Source organism: Micromesistius poutassou, assembly GCF_964030765.1.
Source record: "Micromesistius poutassou genome assembly, chromosome: 1".
Classification (NCBI taxonomy): Eukaryota; Metazoa; Chordata; class Actinopteri; order Gadiformes; family Gadidae; genus Micromesistius; species Micromesistius poutassou.
Genome location: NC_140271.1, coordinates 1,882,900 through 1,907,650, shown reverse-complemented (window position 1 = coordinate 1,907,650; position 24,751 = coordinate 1,882,900). Strand labels below are relative to the sequence as shown.

The 24,751-nt window shown below is 43.6% G+C and overlaps 2 protein-coding genes across 2 annotated transcripts in view; one reads left to right on the top strand and one right to left on the bottom strand.

Annotated features, from left to right (window-relative positions):
• Positions 1-5,281: 5,281 nt before the first annotated feature.
• Positions 5,282-13,219, top strand: LOC311413253 (parvalbumin-7-like). The gene is made up of 5 exons (XM_084488896.1): positions 5,282-5,351; positions 10,606-10,671; positions 12,232-12,364; positions 12,778-12,887; positions 13,087-13,219. Exons 2-5 carry the CDS (start codon positions 10,611-10,613, stop codon positions 13,110-13,112), a joined length of 330 nt encoding a protein of 109 aa, XP_084345022.1. The 5' UTR covers positions 5,282-5,351; positions 10,606-10,610; the 3' UTR covers positions 13,113-13,219.
• Positions 13,220-15,516: 2,297 nt separating this feature from the next.
• baiap2l2a (BAR/IMD domain containing adaptor protein 2 like 2a) overlaps positions 15,517-24,751 on the bottom strand; it is a gene marked incomplete at both ends in the record, with an annotated part of 13,624 nt that continues 4,389 nt past the window's right edge. Inside the window, 9 exons of the mRNA XM_084488468.1 lie at positions 15,517-15,598; positions 16,308-16,348; positions 18,354-18,540; positions 19,299-19,367; positions 19,685-19,961; positions 20,200-20,260; positions 23,555-23,680; positions 23,884-23,958; positions 24,577-24,638. Coding sequence (XP_084344594.1) covers positions 15,517-15,598; positions 16,308-16,348; positions 18,354-18,540; positions 19,299-19,367; positions 19,685-19,961; positions 20,200-20,260; positions 23,555-23,680; positions 23,884-23,958; positions 24,577-24,638 — 980 coding nt within the window. The remainder of the gene's footprint in view (positions 15,599-16,307; positions 16,349-18,353; positions 18,541-19,298; positions 19,368-19,684; positions 19,962-20,199; positions 20,261-23,554; positions 23,681-23,883; positions 23,959-24,576; positions 24,639-24,751) is intronic.

The window sequence follows — 24,751 nt, the reverse complement described above, 5'->3', positions numbered from 1 at the left end:
ATCAAGGCACCAAACCATTATCAGTGTCATTACAACTTAGAGTCAGCCAGTGAAAGCCATCGCGATGCCCCCACTGCAATGCTAGCTTTAAGCTGGCAGTTGGGAACATCGCTGACATAAAAGCAGGAAATTAATTTCCATAAAGCCACTTGCCCGAATACCAGATTTTGTTTGCCAAATTGCATCACAAACAACTAGGTTTGTTTGCATAAAGTTTGCTTCATGCAAACTGTATCCTCTCTGACAGTGTAGCCCTTGTTGGTGGAGCCACAAGGGGATACATAACTTAATAATATAATAATGTCTGGGTGAGTGGTGATGACGGTGTCACCTTCATTGGTGAAGTTGACTCTGTGAAATGACTGTCACTGGTGATAACAGTGTAGACTGAGTGAGTGTTGTTGATGGTTTGAAATCACTGATGGATGTGTGAGCGGTGATGACGGTGCAGCCTTTGCGGGTGTAGCTGACTGTGTGAGATGACTGATGGCTGTGCAAGTGGTGATGACGGTGCAGCCTGTGTGGTGGACTATGTGAGATGACTGATGGCTGTGCGAGTGGTGATGTCGGTGCGGCCTTTATGGGCGGAGCTGACAGTGGGAAGTGACTGGTGGCAAACAACCGTTAATATGAGAAAGGGTGAAATTAATGAGCGTTGCGTTGCTGATGATGACATGGCTAATTAATTCAGCAATTATTATAATTTTATGAAAAGCATGTCTTGGTGACAAAGATGGTGATGTTTCATTCATGATCATCCCCACAGCAATTAAAACAACAACGACAGCAACGTTAGTAATTAGTAATAACAACGACAACGACATTAGGAATTACATTAGCAATTACTAAATACTTGATAATTAGTAATTAGTAATATTAGTAAACAACATTAGCGTTTAAAAAAATAGTAAAAACAAAAAGGAATGGTGACGAAAACCACTGGAGACAGCCAGGTCACCGGGTCCTGTCTCACACAGGGTCTGCAGCAGGCCAAAGGGTTCACAACTGAACAGAACTTGATAAATGTACCGATGGGTCCGCAAACCCCTGGGCTGTCACCCATAGATCTTCATGCTGCATCCTAAATAACATCAAACCAATCTTTTCTTCTCCCCTCTTCTAACCTTGTATGTGTCCCCCTCACTCACTCTCATCACTCACCATTTTTTGGTGGTCATGTTGGATCCAGTCTGCCGCTGCAGCACTTCTCGTTGGATCCATGTATCTTACGTATTTGACTCAAAATGAAAGATGTGTTCCAGAAATACCTTACGCATGCACATCGTTATGACACACTCGCTCACTTTCACACAAAAGTAATTATGTATACACTTACACACACACACACACACACACACCGCATTGTGTACACAATCAACATGCCCCAGTTGGAATGGCCAATCAGATGCCGTTTGTCACTTGTCTCTTCCCTGTGTTTCCAACCCATTTCCAATCTTCTGCCCTTCATTTCTGACACTGAAGAAAAAATCCATAGATGGATTCTGTCTATTTGTTTATAGACAGGACGACAGAATCTGTCTGCTGCTATCCATTTCCTTTCTTTTTTGTTTCATTTATTCAACTTTCCTGGGCCGTTAGCCATCCATCTTGAGTTCCTTTGTCTCTCTCTCTCTCTCTCTTCTCCGTGCTGCGTCATGGCAGCGAGAAAACAGAAAATGCTGAGGCAGGTGCAACGTGATATACACGTAGCAGACAGCGAAGATGCTGATGTTCATTCTCACTCCCAAAATCCTCTTTCTCTGACATTGGCCCTCTTTTCCCCTGTCCATCCTTGGCTACGTCCTTCTCTTGTCCGCGATCATACATTAGAGATGTCCCCTGTTCCCATTCTATCCAATTGTTTTATATATCCATCAGGCCCAGATGGAATGATCTGGAGATGTCAAACTTAAGGGGGAACATGTTGGGTTCCCTCATATTCTCGCCTTCTCGTCTCTCGTCAATAGTGGTCGATGCTGCTGAGTTGATGCCTGTCTCACTGTACTCATCATCCAGCATTATCCTGACATTGACATGCGTATACACACACATCTGCAGACACACGCTAACACACACACGCACACATTCACCCAAATACACATACACACACCATACACACACAGACACACATGCAACCTCACCACACACATCCACTACGATCACTCACACACAGACACATACACACACAGGCACACACAGGCCCACAACCACGCTACCCATGCCCATCAATTTTCTGCACATTGCGTGCTCACACCCATGCATGCACTGTCCTAATCATTAAAGTATATCAGCTTAATTTCTGAATTTAAATTCTGAATCTAGAATACTCAGACTGCCCGTCCCTGTGTCGTAAGAATGGAAAACGCAGACAAGCAGTTGGCGATGAAGGCTGCTGATGGAGGCCCAGTGTCCCAGGGCCATGGTCCGGGTACATTTTCATGCATTCAAGCATTTCCATCTGTGAGCACAAGGACATGAGTATTCCAAGAAGTTCATCCCTCTCATCTCTCCAATACCATGACAACAGGCTCTGGAGGACCATTGATGTGAACCTCAAACAAACTCCATAGAGCTCTTTCTTCCTCTCTCCTATCATACAAGTCCACATGTGGCTTATTGATGCTGACATTGAAGTTTCTTGTAAGCTCTCTTAGCCCTCCCTCTTTCTTTCTTTAATTCTTTATTCTTTCATTCTTTCATTATTTTATTCTTTAGTTCTTTCGCTCTTCCTTCATACTCTCTACATCCGCTCTTATGGAGCCCCCAATTAGAAATAAACCCAGAATAAATCAGCTAAGCCTTTTATTTTTATGGCTCTTTAAAGGCATTAGGTTTAGTAGCTTTCACTTTAAGTGCAGTTTAACTGCGCTTCAGCTAAATGTCTGTGGTGGCCACCGAACTCGACACAAACAATCCCACATATCTTAAAATATGAACCCCTTCAACTTGCCCTTACCATAACCCAGACGATAACCCACCTCACCCACCAAATAGCTGACCTGACCAAACCAGAGGTTGTTTGAAAATCAGCCTTGAAAGTTATCTTTTGGAAATAGAGGCACCAGCTTGTAAGGGTTTTCCAGTGCTGTTCATTTCGAAGATCGGAGGGTCGATGGCCCTGTGACTGTTGATAAGAAGGACACCAATTCAAACAACCCACCCCCGGCCACTAAGTGGGGCCAGGGGTACCTCACTCCTACCTGCATCCCTCTCTTATACCCTCTGTTCTCTACCTCAGTCTGCTCTCTCTCTCTCCTCTCTTCTCCTTCCTCCATCATGTTCCAAAGTCTGAATGACCTCAGACCCCCAAGAACCATTCCTTAAAAGTGACACCCAGCCAGCCGGCTGAAATGGCAAACTTCATTGATAACTTACGTTTCAGAGGTAGAGAAAAAGAGAGGGAGAGAGAGAGAAAAAGAGAGGACTGAAGAGAGACACAGGTTGTGAATAGAGTAGAGTTTGATCAAAGACAAACAAGATCACCTAAATATTTTGGTTGAAAGGGGCCTTTGAAATCAATTGGAAGAGCTTTTACCCAAGAGAATAAAAAATAGCAGAAAAGAAAGAGAGTGAGGGTCTGTTAAAGCAATACAGAGAATAAAAAAGCTAAGAGCTACTTATCATGATTTCTGTTGTACAACAGATGTGAGGGGTTATTAGCGATACAAGCACATACAAACAAACAAGCACACACACACACACACACACGCACACACACACACACACACACACACCGTACATCAAACACTAGGCCACAAAACAGAGGCACTTAATGTACAAACACACCCTGGTCACACTCCCACAGCTATACAATCACACACACACACACACACACACACAGACACACACACACACACACACACACACACACACACACACACACACACACACACACTCGCCCACATCCATCTGGCCCCCTCCCAGTGAGACTTGCATGTCTCTCACGTATCCAGGAAGGCTCTTCATTCTAAATCCCGTTTCTCCCGAACACGATCTCCCCTAAAGGTCAAGGAGGAGAACATTGCATTCACACCAGCCGGCAGAACAACCATCTTACGCTTTTGGCGACTCTATCATCATTATACATACATTGATATCCATACCGCCCTTTGACCTTCAGCTGCTGCGCAATCCTAGTGTATCCTAGGAGAGTTTGTGTAGAGTACGTTGTTTTATGGTGAGGGTCTGACGTTGTCGGAGGTTGTAGTGATTAGGGGGTTCTGGGTCCTAAAGCCCTATGTCCACCGTCTAAACTGGAGGTGTCCTTCACCCCTATAGCAGCCCAGTAATGACATACAGCCGGCAGCTTGGGACAACAGCGAGTGCTGAATAGTTGGATGATGAAATTGAGTGAGTCTTCCCTTCCCTGTACACAGTCACCGTGATGAGGACATTGCCATGCGCGTGGCTTTGCATCGCTAGTCAAGTGTGTCTTCATCCCTGCATCGCTTTGAAGGTTGTTTTTTTTCACACTGCGGCATGCCCCGATTGGGAATGTACCCCTGCCAATCCACGCGCCCTCCTACCCCCTCGTTCATCCCCTCAGTGTTTATCACTAATTTAATTTAAAAGACCTGAGGGCAGGAGGGGAAATGGAGAGACGCAAGACAGAGGGCCGACTGTACTGCGCTGCTGCTGCTGCGTACTGTGATGAACCCACAAGAGTTAGGAGGCTGTGAGAGAGAGAGAGAGAGAGAGAGAGAGAGAGAGAGAGAGAGGACAAAAGGCGGACAAGGTGAGTGACCAAGGGAAATAGAGAGTGGAAGAGAGATCAGGGAGAGGGAGCAAGGGTCGCATGGTGAGAAGAGCTGAAGAGGATTACATTTTTCAAGGACAGAGCAGCAATGCTATTCGGGGAAGTTTGCAGTTGGAACTAAATGAGGCAGCGGAAGGAATATACATTTAAAAAACAGGAGAAAGGTTGGGAGAGAGAAGGATAGAAGGGGGTGGATGGGAGAGACGGAAAGCAGGAGCTGGAGAGGGAGGAGAATGGGAGGGTCGGAGGAGAGATATAAGGAGGTGGAGAGGGAGGAGAGACAGGGGCCCCGAAGGGTCAGGCAAAGCAAAGGGGAAAATGAACAAGAGCCTTTGAGATTCGGTGATTATTAATAGTCATGGTTTGATTATAGCCGGAGTGGCCTCGCAGAAAGGTGATAGGGGACCCTCGTAACACAAGACCACCAGCGCCTTTCTTCTTTCTATTTTTAAATCCTAAAACAGTCGGCCAGGGGCCATATAAAACCAAACAGGCACAGTCTCAGATTCCCCACCACCACCTCTATCACTACCACTACCACCACCACCGCCTCCTCCAGACACCCCCTCCAGACCGCTCACACCCCTCCAACCAGGTAGGAAAACACATTAAGCCTCTTAAGTTACGTTAAGGCATACTATAGGCTTCATTGAGCTAAGTTCCTTTGCAGAGAGAGAGAGAGAGAGAGATAGAGATATGAAAAATGTATATTGTATAGCCTGTTGCAAGCTATAATAATAATGACATTCAAAGATGACAGGCAAAAGTCAAAACGCTTTTTTGTCAAAACACTTGCCAAGCTGGAGTCTATTCGAGTCACACTGTTTCATTGATCCAACAAAGAGAAGTAAAGTTAGCGTTTCAAAATTAAAACACCCCTCACTGTTGCAAGGGATCCAGCTCACAGAACAGAAACCTTTTAACAGAACAGGCGTAAGGGGAGGACCGCTATTCTCTAGAGCCTCCTCTGTGGAGTGAGATTAGATTAAGATATAGCCGTTCGTATATACACACGGTAATTGCTTTTTGATAGCAATAGTTTGCTAAAGTAATTTAGGTAGAAAATAAGGGATAGGTGTTCTTTTTTTTTGTTTGCTTTTCAGCAGATCTTTTGGCTATGTGTGAAGGTCGCGGTGTAATTACGTGTAATGGGATCGATTGCCGTCGCGGTTCAGTGAGCTTTGAGAAATTAGGGTTGAGGAACAGCGAGCGACGACGTGATAAACGGCTCTGGAAAAGACGCGAGCTCTGTCAACTTTATCTTACGAAAACTCGAACCCTGTGTGATCACTGATGATCCGCAGGAGTCGATAAACACAGTGCGAACGCACATCGTCCTCACGTGACTAATCGGGGACGGTGAAACGCTAGAGGGAATTTGCGGCTACGCATGATTACAGATGGAGAGACACATGTTGTTGTTCATTGTGTGCCACAATGAAATGTGGATGTCCTTAAAGACTTAATGCAGGACTAATGGATGCAAATGAAGGATCAGTTGGAATTAACATTGTTTTTTTGGGTAATATTTTATGTAAATGTGTCTGATTATGATTGCTTATTAAGAGCATGCAGTGTTTGCTTTAGAGCATGGGAGTAGCCTTCGTGGCCCTGGCTCAATTCCCTCCCTCTTGATATTTGGAGTTGGATTATGAGTTATGACTTTCATGAGTCACTCATTTTTATATTTTATTTTTTGTTGTTGATGGTTTTAACAACTAGACAATACAAAATATCATGCCACATTTAGACACACACACGCACACACACACACACACCCGACTGTCACAGCCAACCCTTGCTTTGTACCAATTCCACACACACACACACACACACACACACACACACACACACACACACACACACACACACACACACACACACACACACACACACACACACACACACACACACACACACACACACACACACACACACAACCCGACCGGATTGTGCATGCATGTGTGTCTGTGTATCTATGTCCCATTTATGTCCGTTCTTGGTTCCATCCTGGTTCGAAACGCTAGCTGGGTGAGGGGAGATGATTGAGGCAAGTTGGTGAATAAGGCTTGTGGCACCACTGAGACTCTGATGACTGAGTTGATGACAGTTGAAAGTTTCCTTTCCAAGGGTTGAATTCACAGCGTTGAATTCATAGACTGCTTTCCAACCTGTGAAGATAACTTCAGGTTCAATTTTATTTGTATAGCCCTTCATCACCATTACAGTCTCAAAGGGCTTAACAGGCCAAGTATTTATGACACCCCCTGACCCAAGCCCCCACACGGGCAAGAAAAGAAAGCAAGGAAGAAATCTTGAGAAGAAACGCAGAGTGGGGGATCCCTCCTTCCAGGGACGGTCAGGAATGTAATGGGTGCCACAATTGACATCCATGAATACAGGCAAGACATTAAAATTGATTATTGGGTACCAATACCAATACAAAGCACAGAAAAAGTCACCACCGCCTGTAAGGCTTTACCTCTATGGGATGGATATACTGTTAGGTACCATGTATTGGTACCTACTTGTTGTATGCCATTAACATGGCATACAACAGAGCAGTCCAGCTGTATGCTATGAAATGTGGAGACACCTCCTACACATGGTTGGAGGGTGAGAGAGAGAATCGTGACCACATGTCTTCAGTGGATCAGGAACCTTCTCCTTCTGAATACTTCTAATAATCTCTCTCTCTCTCTCACACATAGCAAAATATAAATAAATGTCACAAATCAAATATCATAATTATCACATCCAAACGCTGCAGTTTGGACACTTTGACATTGACTTCAAGCAAGTGTTTTAGTGAACTGTGAAAATGAACCTCTCGGCTCACTCCACTTCAGGATGTGGTCAACTGGATTCAAGAGTGAGACGAGGGCAATTCCAAAAAGAGAAGTTCTATTCACTTCCCTCAAAACAAACCGAACAATAAATAAACATAAAATAAATCAATGGTTCCAAAAATACCAAAATAACATTTGAAAAGAAAAACAAAAGTTGTTGGCAATTTTCTAGCTGATGTACAGCATAAATCAGCCCAACAAGAGGGTGTAAGTAGCTGCCTCGCGTCAAGCCACCTCTTCCTTAACCCTCGCAACAAACAATGTGACACCCCTTAAGTAGGCCACCTAACTAGTCACAGATGGACCAATCAAGGCCCATTAGGCCATACCATGTGTCAGGGGGGACCATTTCGAACATAGCGAACCGTCCTGTCGCTGGAAGGGAGAAAGGTTTCACTTTCTCACATGAACTTTAAGATTAATGACACCCTTAATACATAATATTATTTATTCGATTTAGACAGTTTAATATATAGCTTCCAGTTTCCTTGTACATTGTAGTCACCTCTGTAACTTGTCTAATCCATCTCTTTTTATCCTGCCCAGTCATGTACTATAAGGACTATTATACTGAAGCCTTGGTAAGAAATCGGGCGAGGCACTTGATTCACAAATGTTGAACACATTATGTGTGACGAGTTTTGATACTAGTAGACATCCACAGACTTTTCTTTGAAATGCAGTGTCTTTTGCCTTTGACAGCATATGCAATTCAGTGCTGTTTCTTTTAATTGCAACTGAACCACTGTAGTTCTTTATTGCTGCACTACAGATGAACTCTCATTTACGCCACCATGGGACCCATCTCTGAGTCTTTAACCAGCACACGCTCAAACATCTATCTAAAACACACTCTCGTGAATCGCTCTAACCTCGACAACCAGCCGAGCAAAAGCTAATTCTTAGGCGTAACCTCACCGAAGCTCCCACTCCACTATAATGGATTCCCCAACAGCGGCGTCTTTATATTCCTTACCTACGGCACAGACTATATTTTGAATATCGTGAAATCAAATAAAACACACCTGCATTGACTTTTCATTTTTTTCATATAAAAGTAAATAAGAAATGTTCTTGGGGGGGGGGGGGTACGTCACGCGGGCCCTGCTGGGTCTCCGTAGTGAGCCCCCGAACCCAGCGCCTCCACCAGTGTGAATCGATGGGCTCCTCTTTGTCCTGCTCATCCTCTTCATTCCAGTGTGGATTGTTTCCCTTGCCGTGGTTCGAGGCGAGCTAAAGGTCAGGGAATGAAGGTGCTGGCGCTGTAACCATAGCATAAAAGAGGCACGGCCGTACAATGTCCCCTGTATTGATCTCAGTGTGTGTGTCTGTGTGTGTGTGTGTGTGTGTGTGTGTGTGTGTGTGTGTGTGCTACTGGAAAAGATAACGTAGTACATCCACAGAAGAAGAGCATGTGTGTCGTGTGTGTTATCAACAGAGGAAGAGTGCATAGGTGTATGTAATCAAATGCTTTCGCAACAGATATGAGTTTATTCATGTGTGCGCGTGTGGGTGTGGGTGTGTCTGCATGTGTGGGTTTGTGTGTGCATGTGTGCGATTTACTTTTTCCATCTCTCAAAGTTAATTGTGTCTCTCCTTAAGATCCCATGGTGACAAATTCAGAGTAGCAGAACACATTTCCTCACACGCACACACATATCCTCACACACTGGACACACACACTCTCCCTCACAGTACACATACACACATTGCACACAAACACACACACACACACACACACACACACACACACAACACAACACAACACAACACACCAACACAACCCCAGCCCCCCCCACCCCCCACAACATACACACTTGTGTATATTGTGTATTGTGTATAGACAGGTGTCAGGGGCTCTTTGATTCCAGCCTCCTCTTCAGGGGTGTGAGTCACTGGGAGCCGGGATTGGGCCCCTGGCTGAGTGTGTCCCATTGTTAGGGGTCAGCCCCCTGGCTTAGCGTTGCTTAGTGAAATACCAAGCGCCGCTTGGTATTTCAGAGGCAGTAGGACAGCTCTGGTACACCCCCGCTGGTGACGCCCATGCTAGCGATTCAAGATCACACACTTACATGCATAAGCACGCCACATGCACTCATGTACACACACACACAAACATAGACACATACCAGTAAATGCATAAACACACATACATACACACACACACATACACACACAGAAGCACAGACGCGCACACACACATCTCCTGGGACTTGCAGATATCACACAAAATATGCAATAGGCAGGCGTTATCTCTCTCTCTCTCTCTCTCTATCTATCCATTTCCCCCTTTCTCTGTTTTCTTTCGCTGTCGCCCCTCTTACTAATCTTCCATCCGTTCCATCTCCCCTTCCTTCCCTCCCTCCCTCCCTCCCTCCCTCCCTCCTTAGTCAATTTCTGTTTCCTATTTACCCTGGTCAGATCTTATCATCTCTTAGGGGAATTGAGCGGATGTCCCCCATTGCACGCACACACACACACACATACTCAACCGACCGTCACAGCCAAACCATGCCTTGACCAAATCCCACCCACAAATACACACACACACACACACACACACCTTTCTTTCAAGCATCGCTCTACCTTGACTGTTACTAATTCATCCTTTCCCCCCCTCTCTCTCTCTCTCTCTCCTTCTCCCTCTCACTGTGTCTGTCTCATCCTGTCTCTCTCACTCCCTCTCTCTCTCTCGCTCACCTCTCTCCCACCCTCGCTTGTCCTGATTTCCCGCTCCATTTGGAGAGTGTCACCTGTGTAACTCGAGCATGTCTCTCTGTTCTCGCTCTCTCTGCTCACTGTTCTCAACATAACATTGTTTATCTGACCTTGTGTTCTTCTCTTTCCCTCTCCTCCTCCTCTATCTTTCTCTCTCTCGCGCTCTCATTCTCTCTCTCTCTCTGTCTTTCGTTGTCTCTCTCTCTCTCTCTCTCTCTCTTTATCCTTCTCTCCCTCTCTCAACTTTGATTTCCTATACCCACACCCCCGGATCTTCTGCAGAAAAAATGGCAATGACTAGCATCCTCAGTGCCGATGACATCAAGAAGGCCCTGGATTTGTTCGCAGGTAAGCGGCTTAAGTCCTATGTGTCGACATTTTGTCTCCGGTTGTACGACAGGTCCTGTCTCTATTCACAATGTATTTACTAATGAATTATTCAAGTAATGAATCAAAGAGGTACGTAGCATATTTGATTGTTTGACTGTTATATGTTACACTAAGAAAAAAACCCTCTCACCTGAAACTGAGAGATGCTCCAGGCATATGGCCAAACATACCAAGACCAGCACTGTTTATATTGATTCACTTTTAGCCTCTGTATACCTTAGAAGTGTATGGTATGCGTCTCATTCGGATCTCTGTAGTTGAAGCTCAGCCCCATTTGCAGCATTCCAGGCTCCTGCAGTCTACACGAAATTGTAATTTCTTCTAAATGTCCTCTTTTGACACAGGTATGAACATTTCATGATCAACTATATCAAAATGAAAATAAGAAACAAAAAGTGTAGCTGAGGGAAATAACACAATGTTGGTCACTTCGGCCACTTCATACCAAAAGATATTCATAGTGCTTTCCATAAGGAATAATCCCATTAAAAATACATTAAAAGGACATTCATTAAAGCCAATAAAAGACTATAAAGAGAGAGAAAGGCAGAGAGAGAACAAAGATATACCTTAATTTACATACTGAATCGTTTTGTTATCCGGAAAAGACTAGACATAATTTTCAATTCAGCACCGTACACGATCAATTTAAATCTACACTGCTAAAATAAATGAGTAGCCCTTCATTGTCTCCCAGGTCCCCATCTCCCTCCTCTCCTTCATACGTCCTTATATGCTCCTTCAGAGGTGTCCACACAAAGCTCACAGCAATCAGGCAGGGCCGTCCGAGACCGCGGAAAGGATGTTGAAACCTGCTGACTTTTTACATAACGGCTTAAATGCTGTTGAAGCCCAAGCACACATGAGATCTGTTGGATGTTCTGCTACGGTATGATGAGACCACTCACATAAGAGGTCCACATGCTAACTCCGCAAAAACTATTATCACCATTTAGTGTGACCTTGAAATCTGCTGGCTGGAACTAAGCCTGAATACAGCAGGTAGATACAATCGGTGCTTTTCACCCTTAAGTTTAGTGGTAGCGTGGTTGACTTTTACAGTGATCGTGTTTTCTTTGGGTAATGAAATGGAGGGAGTGACTGACCATAGTGTTGGTAGGTCAACTCTGAACAAGGTGGGCAGCGCAGGGTTACATATAAAAAATAAAATCCTCTCACCTCAAACTGAGAGATGCTCCAGGCATACGGTCAAACATACCAAGACCAGCACTGTTTTTATTGATTCACTTTTAGCCTCTGTATACCTTAGAAGTGTACGGTATGCGTCTCATTCGAATTGCTGTAGTTTGAGCTCAGCCCCATGTGCAGTAATCCAGACTCCTGCAGTCTATACTAAATTGTCTTTGTGCCCGCACTGTTCTTGCAGGTTATTTTTCTTGCATTACTGTTTAAAGACATTATTTACAAGTCCTCTATCGGACGGATGTCAGTAAAATATGTTGTTGTGTGTGTGTGTGTGTGTGTGTGTGTGTGTGTGTGTGTGTGTGTGTGTGTTAGCCGCGGACTCCTTCGACCATAAGAAGTTCTTTGAGGTGGTGGGTCTGAAGGCGCTGTCAGCAGAGGAGGTGAAGAAAGCCTTCCTGGTGCTGGATGCCGACAACAGCGGATTTATAGAGGAGGAGGAGCTCAAGTGAGTCATACTGCATACAAACATGTGTATTTTACACACACACACAGACTAACACAAACACAGTGAAGAACTAACCCATACACATGCACACACACAAACTGACTAACAGACACAGACACTAATTTGCTAACTAATTAACTAACACACACACACAAACTGACTAACACAAACAGACACTAATTAACTAACTAATTAACTAACACACACACACAAACTGACTAACACAAACAGACACTAATTAACTAACTAATTAACTAACACACACACGCACACTCAAACTAACTCGTTCATTCACTCACACATACAGACACACAAAGGCTAACTAACAAATACAGAAGAAACTTCAGCAATCAGACGCACACACACAGGCGCGCTCCTAGGAAGTGACATCTTCCTTCCTGTGTGTTCACCAGGTTCATGCTGAAGGGTTTCTCCTCCAGTGGGCGGGACCTGACGGACCAGGAGACCAAAGCCTTCCTCAATGCTGCCGACAAGGACGGAGATGGCAAAATAGGCGTGGAGGGTGAGGGTCCTGAACTACGGTGGAGGGAGGGGATGAGATCAGAAGGGGGAGGGGAGGATTGAGAGTGGAGAGAATAGAGTAGAACATTATACGACAGTATCTAGCTTCAGCACAAGTCGTGGCTCTGTGACCGACAATAACGGTGGACTTCTCTTCTCCTCTTCTCATCTGTTTGTGTTCCGTCTCTTCCCTCGATCAGAGTTCACTGCCCTGGTGAAGGAGTAAGAAGCCCGGGCCGACCCGACTGACCAGCGCTCTGCCAACCGCAACCGCATTCCCTCACGACCGCCAAACTCTGACGCTTGCCACCCCTTACCCCCACCCCTAAATACCCCCACCCCCCCACACACACACACACACACACACACACACACACACACAACCCAATCCCTGCTTACACACACACAGATACAAACACAGATATACACACACACGCAAACACACACAGTTACACACACACGCTTACATATATAGAATTAATCCTTTTGAAGTATACACACAAACGTACAAACACACACACACCACTAACCCCATCCCTTGTACACCCTCGTACCCCCCCCCCCGGCCCTGAAACATACCTGTCCCCCTAACATTCTATTTATGTTCTTGTTTTTATACAAACCATATATATATGATAAACATATATATGTGTATGTGTGTTTGTGTATAGCCATTCTATTTGCCTGTGAGGCCATAAGCAACACATTGAATTTTAGACTGCAGTGTAGATATTTCAAGGAGAAGAAAACAAGCATCTTATTAGCAGAAAGAGCCCCCCCCCCCCGCCCCCTCTCTTCTCTTTCTTGGGGCAAACACTATCCCTCTTTCTATTTCTCCCGCTCAATCCCCCTCTTTACCTCTGTGCCCTTCTCTCTCTGTCCCTCTTTACGATCTATGTCTCTCTCTCCCATCCCTTTCTGATATACTGTATGTATTACACTACCGGCTAGCGGTGTTTACCTCTCTTCAGTGCATCACATCTCTCGCTCCGTCCCTCTTGCTTCCCCCACCCACTTCCTCCCGCTCTGGTAGATGAGCTATCATTGTACAACACGCCAAAAACACGCCAGAAGAAAGAGGTCAAGCTGTGAAAGAACAATAAATAAAATGATTCTGAAATGATTGCCTCAAGAATACCGACTCATTTTTGCTTTTTTCTTGCTAAACCATTTGTATTTCATCACTGTTGTTATCGTGTCTTTATTCTTGTAATAATTTGACCTCCCTCTGAGTTGGCTCTATCACCTTCCTCCCTATGTCCTTCTCTCGCTCTCTTTGTCTCTCTGGTGAAGTGGTCGTTAGTCATGGACAGCAGGGGTTCCCAAAAGCAGTCCCAAGATGCAGAGAATGTAAGGATCTGTTTGGATAAGAAGGACAGAACCAGCGAGAGAGGCCTCTATTTGGACATTAAAATTGATGACACTGTATAGACTAAATTAGTTAAATTGATTTATTGTCAACCATTGTTTCTTTTGTTATTTATTAAACACATTCTTTAAGTCAGAAGATATGATTGCAGAAAAGAGACTCATCCAACCGTTATTATTTATCAATATTTCATTTAAACTTAAGGGAGCATAACTGGAGAAAAAAACATTATTCATAGCTGTGTGTGCCCGTTCAAATAGAAGCAAAGTGTCAATCCATTAGTTGAGAGAGAATTCATACTGAGGTTTGATGTAGGTTAAGTATCCCCAGTGGGAGCCCCGTACTGGCAGGCCTGGATAGAAGAGCGCTCTACTTTTAGTAGGCCATTCTACTGCCTGGGCACATTATCAGACCTTATGCCAACGGAGGCGCTGGGACAGAAGAGATTAGCACCAACTCAATACAATTACTCACGCACACTAGGTGTTCCCCTCGAAAAGATGTCATCTTGCTGAGCCAGTTACAGATACATACAGTACATGATTTTATTATTTGATGTTAAAATAACGCATTTATTTAAGCCTACTGATTTTTATCCGAGTTTTACGTGAAATGTCAATATAGAAATTACTGATTTCATTTAGCTTTAAAAAATATATACATTTTACAAAAATCATAGACATAACTAATGACATGTTTTCTTTAAATTGGCTTTAATTCTTTTGAATTTCAATAGGGCTTGTACATCAGAAGGCATCATGAGATTATTTTGTTGGCGATGCTCTGCCTTTTTGAGAGTACTCGAGAGAGTCGTAATGTAAATAAAATAAAATAAACATAAATATATTGTATCCTCCTAAGCTAATCAGAACTTTGTTTTGCAGCATCTCTCATGAGAAACACTGGCAGTTTCAAACACAACAATGTCGCCAGATAATGAAAAATAATTCACAATTAATTACTAAACAATGACCAAAACACTAACATTAACAATCGTATGCTCCTATACTTCCAAAATGGAGGCGGTCATTGCAATGTGATGTCAAGATGTACAAGCCCTATAGCCATTGACTGAGGATTATACAAACATACACAAATACAAGCAACTGCTTCAATTAAGGTCTTGGAAATCAGTTGAAAATACTTTAGAAACACATTACCTGGGCAGAATCTTTTTTATATAACATTCTCTTCAACTCTACATTAATTGTGAATATTTATATTGTAGCCATGCTAGGATGCTATGACTGATTGTTGAAGTTCATCTTCGGTAAAGTTTTGGCTTTGACTTGTCATTGGTGGTCGTGGGCTTCAGCTTCACCGTAGCGAACGGATTGGTTCCCCTGCACAAATACAGGAAGTAATGAGCAGCCGAGACATATACTATCAGTGAAACACCTTTTGTTTGCTTTTCCAAAATTATTCCATAAGAAAAAAAATACACGCAAAAGGCCAATATCCAAAATATTGCAATGAAATGTAATTTGGTGAAAGGGGTGAGGGGAGAAGTTAGAATTTGTGTATCCAACAACATAGGACCCAGAGAGGAATCACATAATATCGGTAATGTTAGGACAAACCACAGAAAGGGATTTTAGAAAAAGGGTAAAAGAGGTGAATTTTGAACTTGACCAACACCCAATAAAAAAAAAACAATAAAGTAATCATGTTGTGAAGTGTTTGTCGGGAGTAAAAAAACATTAATAGCCACTGTTGTCAAAACGACTGCCGGCTGTAATGGCTTTTCCTCCACGACACCGTCCTCAAAAATGATGGAAAGCAATCCAACGTCATTTACACACCGGTCCCCGGTTTGCACTTTATGATTTAATGGTTTCATTGAACACTTCAACTGAAAGAAAAAATACCCCACCCTCCACTTGGAAGATAAATGCAACAGCTTGAAAAACAGTCTGCATCAAATCTCTGCTGTCCCATTTTGTATATATATGTATATATATATATATGTATACCATTATATATACACTGTTATACATATATACATATATATGTGGGTATAATGGTTTCATAACACAGAGTTTGGACCCTTACCTTGGAAAGAGTTCTGGTTTCGACCCATGCTCCTCTTGTCGCTGTATAGGAGGATATTGGAATGGAAAGACATTACATTTTTTGGCCCAAACAAGGCAGGCTACCATGCCTATTACTGGGACTCAAATGTCAGTCTTATCTGACACTTAAATGTTATCACCTACTATCTACTATTTAGTAATTTGAGCTTTTATCCAAAGCACCTTACAGTAAACAGATCAGAGCAAACACATGTTCTAAGGAGTGGGTTGGAGTTAGGGGGCAGTTTGCTCAACGATGACAACAGGCAAGCTGTGGTCATCGGGAATCGAACCGCGAATGGGAGTCCCAAACCCTTGCCACTAGACTATCTGAATGGTGTTTTTCAAATAGAGGACCCCCGCTCCATAACCTCTCGGAGCACATGGCATTTAAAGGCCAGGTAAAGAGGTCAACACATGATGAGCTTCCAGCATAGCGCTGGAGGACACTAGGGCGTTGAGAATATATAGCGTGCTTATAACACTCGCAAAATATTTCTAAACTTTATGTTTAGAAATTAAGAATGCTGATAGATTGCTTAGAGATAGATGCTTAGATTTTGTTGGTTTTAGGACATCAAACGAAGCTGTAATCTGATTGCACACACAGAGTTACAGAGTGCACCGTAAACAGGGGTCAAAGTTTAGATTGTTTTAACTGTGAGCTCCACTCCGGTAAAATGGATAATCCGAGCGCTCTGCTGCTATGCCCCGGGTGGGGTCAACGCTAGGCTGGGCTCCATATGAAAGCAGTAGCAACACTAGCGCAGAAAGCTCATAATGTGCTGATGGCTTAACAAGGCAAGGATACGAGTAATACAAGCAGTTCAACCATGGAGCCATGGACAAAAAAAAACACAACACCCCACACTAAAAGCACACCATTAACACATCTCTTGTTTTCAACACACAGCATATGTTGTTGCATCATGCGAGTTCAGCAAGCCATGTCATGCACTGGTGCCTCTCTGGAGGCATTATGACAATTAGCTGACATGCCTGCACACACATGCAGTTGTGCATGAACACACCCACGCACACATACGCACACACACATACGCACACACTCAAACAAGCATGCACACACAGATGTGCACACACACAAACATAAAAACACACATACAGACATGCATGCACACACACACACACACACACACACACACACACACACACACACACACACACACACACACACACACACGTGCACACAGCACCCAGTGAGCCTACAGCGCTAGCAGCTGGAGCTCCCGCCCTGCGTCCACCAGAAGGCGGGGTGGGGGGTCATAGAGAACAGCACCTTGCCACAACACTCCTGCCAGACACAGCAGCAGAACATCACATTCATTAGGCCTCATCACACGCATGGGAAACTGGGTGGCTCCGCCCAGGAGAATACTGTACACCACTCTGTGGCTCACACAAAGGCAACATGCCTGGTGGGTGAACCAGGTTTGATTCCGATCTGTGGTCCCATGCTACGTAGTTATGTAGCTGTGTAGTCGCCACTCTCATCAACCCTGTCTTCACTGTCCTCTCCACAAAAGCCCAGAATAGCACAGACAAAATAAATTGTTCTGAACTAAAAACACAGTTTCTTTTGATATATGTATGTATTACTGTACTGAATGATATCTTGATATACATAATGCAATTTAGATTCATGTTAGGCTGTTGTAATTATATGTTGGTCCCTGTGCTGGTTGTTTTGATGTGTAACATGCTAATCATGCTAATGCTGCCTAAAAGGATGAAGTCGATTATCATGTCTGCATAATTATGCATAATGTGACTTGAATAATCCGATTAAAATTGGATTCAAGTGAATTAACAAAACTAGACCAGCTGTCATAATAGCACGGCAATAATCATTTGATCCTACTGCAAATAAACCAAATCCCAAGTCAGACTAATCAGAAGGCTAGACATCTTGAAACACTGGACTAGGCGGACAGTTATTGGATCACCTGATTGATCAGTTAAACAATTCAATGGTCTATCAAAGGACCTTGGTGGGGGGGGGTTGTACCTTGTTGTCAGCGACAGGGTTAGGGTGCTTCTTGTGGGAGGTGTGGTTGCCGGGTCGTGTCTCTGTCGATGGGGGAGGCGGGGGAGGGGGAGGCGGAGGAGGTGGACCTCCACCTCGGGCCACGCTTCGGCCTCCTGATTGGTCCACCACGTCACTCATGCTGCTGCTGCTTCGCATGCTGGAGCCGCTGGAATCAACCAATCAGCACAGAGGTTTGGGTTGGTTGTTGTTAATAAGTGAGTGAGTGAGTAAGCATGTAAGTAAGCAATTAACTAAAACCGATCATTTGAAAGGGCTTAAAGAGAGCTAAAACAAAAATACAAAGCAATACATATGCACAAAGGCTAAATATAATCATAGAATAGAAAATGTGGTTTCCCAGTGAAACAACTTATTGTGAGACCATATTGTGTTCAGTAAACTAGATTGGCTTCTTAATAACAAATAACTAAATCCAGTTTTAACATTTACATTTAGATTGCAGTCCCTTTATTTCAAATTTTCTTCAGAGTTTTATATTTTTTGTATCTTTGGAACTGCAAGTACTCCTCACTATGGCCCTTTCAGAAATGGGTCACCCGGATATTTTAAATAGTACACCATCAATTTCCCCGACTCCATAAAATGCTGACCCTATTTTTAAACCGTTTGTCTTTTGGAAAATAACTAAACTACTAGGGATAGCTTGCAGAAGATGCCACACTATATTAACTCTGTGGTTTATATTTGGACTGCAGTGATCGTAACCCAGTGCAGTCTTTGGCTGCAAATCCTTCGGGATTGTCCAGGAGAGACTTGGAAGGCACAATGTGTAACACTGCCATTCTCAAAGTGCACATATCTGAAAACGGATAAAGTCCTAGTAGTCATATTATAGTTATATTCAGTAAAAATTCACTAGCCGGTCCTGAACGAGGTCTTTATTTTCAGTGACGTCCCGCTCACCTGTAGCTGCTGGGGGCTTTTGAGGGTTCATCCACGGCCTCCACAAAAGCAGCTGGAAACCATCCCTGGCTGTCGGAGAGAAAGAAACATGTTAGCAATAGCGACAGAAATACAAAGCGACTTTCTGTGAAGTATTCCTTTTAGTCGAGACCAGTCTCCTTCTTGGACGTTCTGCTCAAGGACTCCTGTGGATGCCTGTGGGCATTGGGGGTTAGAACCGTGATTCTTTCAGCTGGTAATCAAACCCCCTCACTGCCACAATATCCTGACCTGAACGCCATCACTGAAGCATCCAAGCAGTTACATTGTTTTTTTGTATGTGTAGTTCCATCCGCACACCCCCAGTGTTCACCACCACCACCACCACCACCACCACCACCTCTCACCGAGACGTGTTCTGGGCCTGTCCGTACAGCCAGCCGTTCCTGGGCTGGGAGACCAGCACGGTGACCAACTCCCCCCGCTGGAATCCCAGGATGGTGGGCTTGGATGAGTCAGCGTGGTGGGTGGCCACGGCCCTCATGGTCCTCCTCCTTCCCCCACCACCACTACCACCACGACCACCGGCGCCAGTACTACCTCCTCCTCCGAAACCCAACAGACCGTCCCCAGTTAGATCCGCCAGGGAGTTGGAGCGGCTCTGCAGCGATGCAGGAGATGGTGCTGAGAGACACGAGGGGGGAATTAATCACATTTTGAGAAAGAGCTCGAACGCAGAGTGGAGCAAATTGATTTTGAAATCACATCAAAAGTACATTTTTTGGCTGTGGATGCTGATTTTACATAATTTATCACAAAGGAAAAAGTATTTTAATTGTGTAAATTTATGTTTGAAATCAGTTGGTTTTTTTTCATGGAAAAAGTGAGATAAGTCTTACAAGGATGTAATATAATCCCCTACCTCTAGAGGGCACTCTTCCGAGCGGCTGCTCCTCCCTCCTCTCCTCCTCTCTCCTGCTCACCTGTCCAACCGATAGAGCGCAACACTGCTCAACCAATCAGAACGTACAGACATACAGACAGAAATACATCCACCTCATAACTGTACTAACTGTTTTTATTTGTCACATACTCATACAGGATGTGCAGTGAAATGTTTGTGTGACATACTCTATTTTAAAAATAATTAAAATACAATGGAATAAAAATAGAATAAAAATACAATATACATTTTAACAGAAACAGAAGAACAGAAGAGGCATTATCGTGGTCTAGTGCAATGCAATTTCCAATCTACCTTTGAGCTGTGTACAGCAGTTAATATTCCCTAGAGAGGGAAGAACAACGGCATGAAAAGGAAAAGGAGAACAACCAAAATGGCATGAATAATAAATATGGAGTTATTATATCGGAAATATATATATCGGAATGACGGATATCTCTTTTCCGATAGTCCCGCCCTCTCTCTTGCCTCTAGGAGCTAAACCCATGCAACTGAAAGTCCCGCCCTTTCTTTCCAATAACCAACACACAACTCACCCCAGGGAGAAGAAACATTTTCCAGCTTGGAAAAATAACTAATTGATGTAATCAACATAACCATGAACCAACAGGAAATAAGAAATGGCGATATTGCAGATTACAAATGTATTGATTTATTAATTGACCTGTCAGGTTGTTGAGTCTGTTAATTAACCAATCCATCAATCATATCTTCACACACATGAACACACATGCACACACACACACACACACACACACACACACACACACACACACACATGGACGCACTAACATACACACACAAACACACACACACACACACACACAAACACACACACACAAACACACACACACACACACACACACACACACACACACACACACACACACACACACACACACACACATGGACGCACTAACACACAATCCAACAAACAGACACACACACACACACACACACACACAAACACATACAAACAGATCTCGGGGGATTACTCCATGGCTACTGCCATCATAATGCTAAACCCCACAGCGAGGCAACACAAAGTGCTAATCCACGCTAATCTCATGACAGTAATTACTGAGGGACAGTGGGCGGCGGGAGCTGAACGTCGTCCTGCTATTCTAGTGATGGGGAGCATCCAGCGGCCAGATGTTGCCTACAGCTGGAGTTCCAGGAACCACACTGAATGACAATGCCGAGCGAGCGGTCATTCTGGTTTGGCCAACCACATTTCTCTATTGACAGAGAATGTCTTGTAACTCTGTAGGCTTCATGCAAATGTAAAGAAAATGGAAGTATAGATACATGCAACACATCACGGCACGATATTACATACAACACTAAAGCACATGCTTTAGTGTTTAGGCTCTATTCCAATATATTCTAGTATCCTCTATTAAGTAAGGGATAATCACAGAGAGGCAGGGCAATAAACAGTTTGATATGCCCGGCTAGTGGACGGCTTACCTTCCACTAGCCGGGCATATCAAACTGTTTATTGCCCTGCCTTGAGGTGATTATCCAGTTTATTCTACTTCTTGCTTGCCAACATAATAAAACAATTCAAATACTTTAATAATTCAGCTTTTTCTTATTCGTATTGCATGCTTAATAAATGTATACTCTGTTTGAGTTCATCTCCCTCAAAAAGTAGTCCCCTTTAGAACTACGGTGAATAACGTTAGCGAATTTTTCGTAGGTGGAATCCGGAAGAATCATGAATATTAGGGTTACGGTTATGGTTAGGGTGAGGGTTACGGTTATGGTGAGGGTTACAGTGATGGTTAGGTTTAGGGTTAGGGTTAGGAGTCAGCATGTGAGTTTGCCTGTCCAATCCTAGCGCTTGAGGCAGAACTTTTCCCGGATTCCGCCTACGAAAAACACAGTCGCGACCGGGGAACATAGGACCCGGGGAACATAGGTACGCTCCCCGTTAGCTCAGCTGTAGCTTATTAGTTTCTATAGCAACCACACAAGGCTGCATCTGATCACTAGTTTAATAACGTAGTTGCTACATTGTATCTTGCTTGCGAAACATGTATCGACTGACCCTCCGATAGATTTCCGACACATTTTAGAAACTTTTTTAAACAAGGTTTATTTTTACAATGGACCTCATGTTTGACTTTTCTGTGATAGAAAAAAAATACAAGCAGCGTATTGATCTACTATTTGATGACGCTGTGCTCAGTCAGCGGGCAACCTGCCTGGTTAATGCCCTCCTCCCAGCCAATCAGAATCAAGCATTCTTAAACGAAGTAGAATAAAGTGTGTTATTTTCTACATCTTCTATCATATTCTACTTTTCTTCCTGTTTCCTCTATTCTACTAACATGTAGGTGTGTTGTTTTTGTATTCTACTTTCTATTCTAAATTACTCAATTATTCCATTCAATTAAGATTTCTATAGTATATATAGTATATATAATATCCTATTCTATGATATTTTCAACTTTCGCATTTTCAAATATTTAATTTTTAATTTGCAATTTTTAACTTACAGTTTTCGATTTTAAATGTGCGGTGTGTATCCTATTCTATGATGTTCCATCCACAGTTGGATCACTGTGCTCCTCTGGGGTCTCCACCCACCTGGTGTTCTGCTCTGCTGGACCCTCCTCCGCTGACCTCCCGCCCTCTGGTGGCGTTCAGCTCCTCTCTCCACACCTCAAGCCTCTGCTGGGAAACACCCCCCGTCTTCCCCCCCCCCCCCCCCCACACACATACACACACACACACACCCACATGCACATGCATGCACATGCGCACACACACACACACACACACACACACACACACACACACACACACACACACACACACACACACACACACACACACACACACACACACACACACACACACACACACACATACAGTATGTACGCATTCAAACACACGCACAGAAACCCACACCAACATAAATATTTATTAGAAATGAGTGTCGGCTCATTAGTAAACAGGGAGGTAATCTGTCTCTGTAGTCATTATTGAGTATTTAGCGTTTTCATAAAATGTTTGTTCATGCTTCAGTACTTCAGAACCGCCCTGTGATGATTAAGAGTCACGTCAAATAAATGAACGCACTGAGAACACGCAGCACTCCGCACCATCGACGCTTACAGCCCCACACCTCACAGGATGAAAGGACGGTTTAAAGAAAGCATGAATGAGATGAACCGGATAACTGCTGTTAGAAGCAGTCAGCACAAATCGACTGTTTTTAGTGACAAAAGGACCTTGTGTGTGTGTGTGTGTGTGTGTGTGACGTGTGTGTTACGAGCGTGTGCTTGTTTGCCTGATGTCACACCTTGTTCATGACCTGTGCCACCGCGTGTGCGACGTCACAGTGTTTCTCTGCCAGGAAGCGATATCTCCTCTCTTCCTCCTGCAGGGCGTCGCTGTAGCTCCGCCGGACCAGGTACTCACACTCACTCTGAGTGGATACAAATATACACACACACATATATATATATATATATATAAATTCTGAAATATTAATACAAACACACTATACACACACACCCACACCCACACCCACACACACACACACAATGTGTCCATCTATAAATCTGTCCATCCATCCCTCTGTCCATCCGTCAGTCTTTCAGGCTGTCAGGCTGTCTGTCTATCTCAGACCTGGGCATCTCCTCTCCTCCTCTCCAGAGCATCTGCTTGGCGGCGGACCTCCATCTCATAGCGCCCTCTGCTGTCCTACGGGACACACCACAGGCAGTAGAATAATAATACATTGATAAAACTGCAGGTTTTCATGTTATTGGTATTAGTGAATTCAATAAGAAAACAATACAGGTGTGTGCAACAGTTGTATGTGAATTTTTAGACCAATATGTTAGTAACTATCTTAGCAAAGTAGTTAGGTTAGCCCATCGGTTTGCAATCTTTGACATTACCCCAAAGAATGTAACCTAGGTTTTCTTCTCATTTATTGTTCAAACATTTTATATAGATAGACTATTTTTGTGTTGAACTAGCAAGGTGTACATTACATACTTACCATAAGTTTATGTGTTGTATGTATTATCAAATAAAATAATGTATTTTAATTCATTATGTATGCAACAAAATTCACTTTAGTGCCATCTAGTGGCTGCCTAAGGTAGGCACTGGTCAGTACATCAATGGAGTGAAACTCAACTTTAGATCTTACTTACTGATATGTAGCCTTGATCAAGTTGAGTGTGGTGATCCATATCATGAAGGACCTCTGCATGGAATTTGAACTACAATCAAAGCACACATAATCACATGACACACACTTCAAAATAACAGTGTGCATTAGTGCAGTGTTATAAATGCAGCTGAACCTACAACTCCCTCCACTTCCGTGCTGAGTCTCCTCTGGTTTTCTGCGATCTGAATCAAGATCCGTCCTGAAACATAATGTTAGTATTTGGAAATTAAGAAAGTACGGGAAAATGTACATATTGTTTTTGCATACACACACCACACACACACTCTCTCTCTTGACCCCACTAGGCATAAT

What these genes read in the sequence shown, in the direction of transcription:
- LOC311413253 (XM_084488896.1), top strand. Translation starts at nt 10,611, where the DNA reads ATGGCAATGACTAGCATCCTCAGTGCCGATGACATCAAGAAGGCCCTG. An exon ending in GGCCCTGGATTTGTTCGCAG is followed by an intron (nt 10,672 to 12,231) that starts GTAAGCGGCTTA and finishes TGTGTGTGTTAG; the next exon opens with CCGCGGACTCCTTCGACCAT. An exon ending in TGGCAAAATAGGCGTGGAGG is followed by an intron (nt 12,888 to 13,086) that starts GTGAGGGTCCTG and finishes TCCCTCGATCAG; the next exon opens with AGTTCACTGCCCTGGTGAAG.